Below are 4,476 nucleotides of genomic sequence, written 5' to 3' on the forward strand. Positions count from 1 at the left end.
TTTTAGCCCGGCGGAACCCTCAGCGGCTCTAGCGGAGCGCTCTGCTGCCCCATCTAGTGGTCAAAAGTGGAGTTAGCGTGATAGCGGAGCGCTCCGTTGCCCCGTCTAGTGGGCAAAATTGGAGTTAGCGTGATAAGAATATGAATCACACTTGCTTTTATTTTGGTAGAACTGCTAAATACAATCGTTTTTTTTAAAGCATTGCTTTATAATAGTGTTGTTTTGTATGTAATCGCGAGGATGGTATGTTAGAAAAAGTGTTGAGCACTGAAACAGTGCAGTCAAGCCAAGACCTTGGTCAAGCCGCAGCCACCAAAGAAGCTGCTTTTTTTGTTTCTCCGGGTTGTTGCTGCTTACAGCTACAGCTGCTTGCACGATGCCGAAGAGCATACTGCAGGACCCGCTGCTTCTTTCTCGACTAAAATGGTCCGAGATTGAAGATCTGCTGTGCCTAGAGGTGTTTGGTGAAACACGGCGTGACCCGCTGTCAGTTCGTGGACTTATCAACATTGATGCTATGGACAGTGGCGTCTTCAGGACGTATTTTCGTTTCGAAAAGGACGATTTACGCAAACTGCAGTCGGCTTTGCGCATTCCCGAAATGGTGCTAACTCCGCAGAAAGTGTCAGTTCCTGGGGACGAGGCTCTGTGTATAACCCTTCGACGGCTGGCTTATCCGAACCGCCTGTGTGACCTCGAGGACCTTTTCGGGCGGCACAGCTCAGTGCTATCGTCCCTGACAAACGAAGTTCTCCGGCGCGTCGACGAGTGCTTCTTCCACTTGCTGGACGACTTCAATAATCAGAAGTGGCTGAACCTGAACACGCTTGAGAAATTCTCGCAGGTAAGTCGCAAATACAAAATATTTAGGGTCAGAATTTCGTGTGTCGACATTTCTAACACATTTGCTCATTCTTCAGGCCATTCATGCTAAAGGTGCCCCTCTGACCAATTGCTGGGCGTTCATCGACGGCACCGCACGGGCGATATGCCGGCCATCTAGAGATCAAAAACTTTATTTCAGTGGCCATAAGCGCTTCCATGCTTTGAAGTACCAATCGATAATGTGCCCTAACGGGATCATTTGCCAGTTGGATGGGTCCTACCCCGGCAGCAAACATGATGCTGGTGAGTAAATAACGAGCAGCCCCATTACATCATAATGTACAATTTATTTTTACTCTTTCAGGTAACTTCGGGATCAGCAAGGTCTACTCAAAGCTAGAAAAGCTTGTTCAGGGCCAGAGTTATTGCATTTACGGAGACCCTGCTTATCCACTGCGACCACTTCTGTTGAAGCCCTATGGCGGTGTGTCCCTGACTCCGGAGCAATGCGAATTCAACAAGGCAATGAGTGGTGTGAGGCAGGCTGTGGAGTGGGGGTTTGGCAAAATTGCGGGACTGTTCGCCTTTGTCGACTTTAAAAAAAACCAAAAGCTGCGCCTCCAGAACTTGCCACGCATATATAAAGCGAGTGCACTTTTCGCGAACTGTCATACCTGCTTGTATGGTGCCCAGGTATCGCACTACTTTGGCGTTGATCCACCAGAACTTGAGACTTACCTCACCTCTCTGTAGTAACACACATTTGCAGAAATGGTGGCTTTATTCATGACATTCATTTTAAGTATGATTTCCATTCAAAAATTCAAGCATTTCATTGCGTTATGCATTGGACATTTTCTGTATGCTGTCAAGCAGTTTCTCATTGTCTCTTTCATGCCGGGAAACTTCCAACTGGTGCTTGCGCTCTTAGAGGTCCAATTTCCGCTCCTCTAGAGCAATGCGCCGTGTTTCATTGTCCGCTTTTTGTTTTTCAATGGCAATCTTTTCTTTTTCATTCTGAATCTCCCTCTGGCGTAGTTCGTACTCATTAGCCTCGCGCATTGTGAGCAGCTGAAGTCCTAAATTCTGTAGTCCTCGGATTCCTGCAAAGACAGGCGGACAGGGTTAGTTCTATCTTTATTTCAAGGAAGTGCATCCACTGGAGCAAAATAGCTGCCATAGTGTTTTTCGACCAGCCATAATGAGTTGGCATGCTACAAGTGCCGCTGAGCTCAGCTTGTTTGTATGCAATGTGTATTACAATATGAACATGCATAAAATTGAAAAAAAAATTGTGTAGCAAGAACAGTAAAAATATTACAATTCCTGTGTTTCTGCTTGTGTGACATTTTCTTTATGATTTCAGTCAACAGAGTTTCACTTGCAGTGTGTCCTGTGTGCTAACTGCAGAAACCGTAATGACGACGTCATTTAAATTTGCGTTTATGGTGCTTCTATATACGTCATTCTGCCATGCACAGTCGGGAACGAAAGTCACCAGAATGTGTGAATGACAAACACCAATTTCTCCCTTACTAGCCGCTACATCAAGACCACACTTGTGCAATGCAAAGACAAACTCGCATTTTGTACTCTGTGGTAGCGGAATGATACAATTGCTAACATACACGGCAGCTATGTTCATAAATTTCTATCCGAGCCGTCCAGAGATTTTTGCCACCGACTGTACACGCAGTGGAAAAATATTCCTTCATGTCTTGCCTGTAGTCGTGACAGGCAGAAGCTGTCGCCCAGCTGAAGACTGGTGCGGCCCTCTGGCTGATCTACTTGTCTGCTGGTGGGATTGCCCTGCGGGGTCATGGTGCTGCTGCTGCTGCTGCTGCTGCTGCTGCTGAAGGCCACCTGTTGAGGGCGAACCTTCTCGTCCATCTGTCTCTGGCTGCTCGGCCTCTCCATAAGCAGCAGTATCAGCAGGAGGTGGCGTATCCGGAGGATTTTGCCCAATCGTGCTTAAAAGGAGCCGAACAGCAGGAGATTCTGGCTCTAATGTACGAGAAAAAGGAGAGGCAAAATGATAGCAGTCATCCTGACAGCATCTTTTCCTGCGACTCGATCCAATAAAAATAAGCACACTCTAGCTCGCCTATTAATTCTTCCAAGCCTCAACAGCCGAGTATTAAGTGAGCCCACTTTATAATTACAGAACCATAATTACAATTGCTTAACCCCACAAGAATACAAGTTAAACATTGAGGCTAGCCGTCTTGGAAGTAGGGCTTAAAAAGACTGTCCACACACCTCAATGCGTTTTTTCGGCTGTGTGAACATGTATGCGACACAGACGAAGCCCTTGAAGTCCAGTGTTTCATTTGTACAAAGACATATTCCTGATTAAGACCCACAACTTTCGCGTTTTCCATGCGCTTTTAAATTTCAGCCGGCGAAAATCAAAAGCCGAAACGTGCGAAACTGGACGTGCGCGTGACAAGACTTACCAGCTATCTCTCCAAGCACGCAACTCTGAGAAGGCGCCGCGACAGAAGCGCTGCAGTCACCTTCCGCTGCCTGCACCAGGGTGGTGCTACCTGCCCGTGTGTCCATTACGGACCTCTTCACGGAGGTAGTGCGGTCAGTAGCTGCTTGTCGCTTCCTGTTTTGTACGCTGCCGCCACTTCGGGGAATTATCCGGGGCTCATAGTTTATAGCCCGGGCGTAATCCGACAGGTCCTGCAGAATCTGTTCCTTCTCGGAGTACTGCTCCTCAGTCCCCGACCTGAATGCACAACATGCACGTCACACAAACAAGTGCACCAGAGCGCATGACCGTTTTTGCTGTAAAGAACAACAAAACTCACTTCTTCAGGTTTCTTGCGTCTTGTTGCCTCCAATATCCTATGAGGAGATCGATCCGGTCTTTCACACCACGCATTGTAAGCTCGCGGCTTATCGCTTCCTTTACATTTGCGATTACAGTCATCCACTTGATGTCATCACCAAATGGCCTCGTCGCTGCAACTTCGCGTAGCAGACAGAGGTCTTCCTGCGCGGTGTAGCACTTACGCGACTTCTTCGCTAGCAAACGGGCCTGCGCCGCGGTCGGCGCAGTCGGCGATGCGTCTGTGTAGCAGGCCGCCATGTTGAATTACCCATACACGCCCGCGCGCGCTGGGAGACGCTCACGCGACGCGTACGCTCCGCTGGGAAAGGCCGCCCAGCGGACGTAAGCGCCGCTACGTAAACCCGCTCGCTTCCTCAGCGTTGTGCGCATGCGCAGTGGCGTCCCCGCTGGCCCGCTCCGCTCCGCTGGCCGTAAACCCGCCCAACTAAAACTCTCTAATGACGCTCACACTGCGCGCGTTTTCTCGCTGCGGTTGTCTTGGAATGTGGAGAGAGGAGGCGCTGAGGGAGGACCCGAACGAGCAGAAAGAGAAGGGGATAGTCACGTGACACTAGAGAAGACTGGAAAGCGCACCCTGCTAGCTCCCCTCCCGTAGCCCTGGCTAAGCAGCCGCCGAGTGCCCCGCCGGCCGGACGCGCGCAGCCTCCGCCTCCGCCGACGGGGTCACTAAACTGGGACCGACGTCACGGTTCACGGTCGGCGCCCATTGGCTGTTCTGGTCACCGGCACGGGAAAAATAGGTACTGAACCCATCGCTCCGCGGGACGGCAGAGCAGGCTGTCCGCGGGAGA

The 4,476-nt window shown here is 50.0% G+C and overlaps 2 protein-coding genes across 2 annotated transcripts; one reads left to right on the forward strand and one right to left on the reverse strand.

Moving 5' to 3' along the window:
* Positions 1 to 319: 319 nt before the first annotated feature.
* On the forward strand, positions 320 to 1,606 carry LOC144112496 (uncharacterized). The gene is made up of 3 exons (XM_077645323.1): positions 320 to 844; positions 921 to 1,128; positions 1,190 to 1,606. The coding sequence occupies exons 1-3, from the start codon at positions 377 to 379 to the stop codon at positions 1,576 to 1,578; spliced, it is 1,065 nt and encodes a 354-aa protein (XP_077501449.1). The 5' UTR covers positions 320 to 376; the 3' UTR covers positions 1,579 to 1,606.
* A 112-nt stretch (positions 1,607 to 1,718) lies between these two features.
* LOC144112495 (uncharacterized) lies at positions 1,719 to 4,118 on the reverse strand. Its single transcript, XM_077645322.1, has 4 exons — positions 3,642 to 4,118; positions 3,282 to 3,559; positions 2,548 to 2,829; positions 1,719 to 1,928 (listed from the first exon to the last, which is right to left on the reverse strand). The coding sequence occupies exons 1-4, from the start codon at positions 3,920 to 3,922 to the stop codon at positions 1,753 to 1,755; spliced, it is 1,017 nt and encodes a 338-aa protein (XP_077501448.1). The 5' UTR covers positions 3,923 to 4,118; the 3' UTR covers positions 1,719 to 1,752.
* Between the last annotated feature and the right edge of the window lie 358 nt (positions 4,119 to 4,476).

Source organism: Amblyomma americanum, unplaced genomic scaffold, assembly GCF_052857255.1.
Source record: "Amblyomma americanum isolate KBUSLIRL-KWMA unplaced genomic scaffold, ASM5285725v1 scaffold_279, whole genome shotgun sequence".
Classification (NCBI taxonomy): domain Eukaryota; kingdom Metazoa; phylum Arthropoda; class Arachnida; order Ixodida; family Ixodidae; genus Amblyomma; species Amblyomma americanum.

Coding starts and splice junctions, on each gene's coding strand:
- LOC144112496 (XM_077645323.1), top strand. CDS start 377: ATGCCGAAGAGCATACTGCAGGACCCGCTGCTTCTTTCTCGACTAAAA. Junction 845..920: donor CGCTTGAGAAATTCTCGCAG/GTAAGTCGCAAA, acceptor CTCATTCTTCAG/GCCATTCATGCTAAAGGTGC. Junction 1,129..1,189: donor CGGCAGCAAACATGATGCTG/GTGAGTAAATAA, acceptor TTACTCTTTCAG/GTAACTTCGGGATCAGCAAG.
- LOC144112495 (XM_077645322.1), bottom strand. CDS start 3,922: ATGGCGGCCTGCTACACAGACGCATCGCCGACTGCGCCGACCGCGGCG. Junction 2,830..3,281: donor CGTGCTTGGAGAGATAGCTG/GTAAGTCTTGTC, acceptor CTCGTACATTAG/AGCCAGAATCTCCTGCTGTT. Junction 1,929..2,547: donor TCTGCCTGTCACGACTACAG/GCAAGACATGAA, acceptor CTGTCTTTGCAG/GAATCCGAGGACTACAGAAT.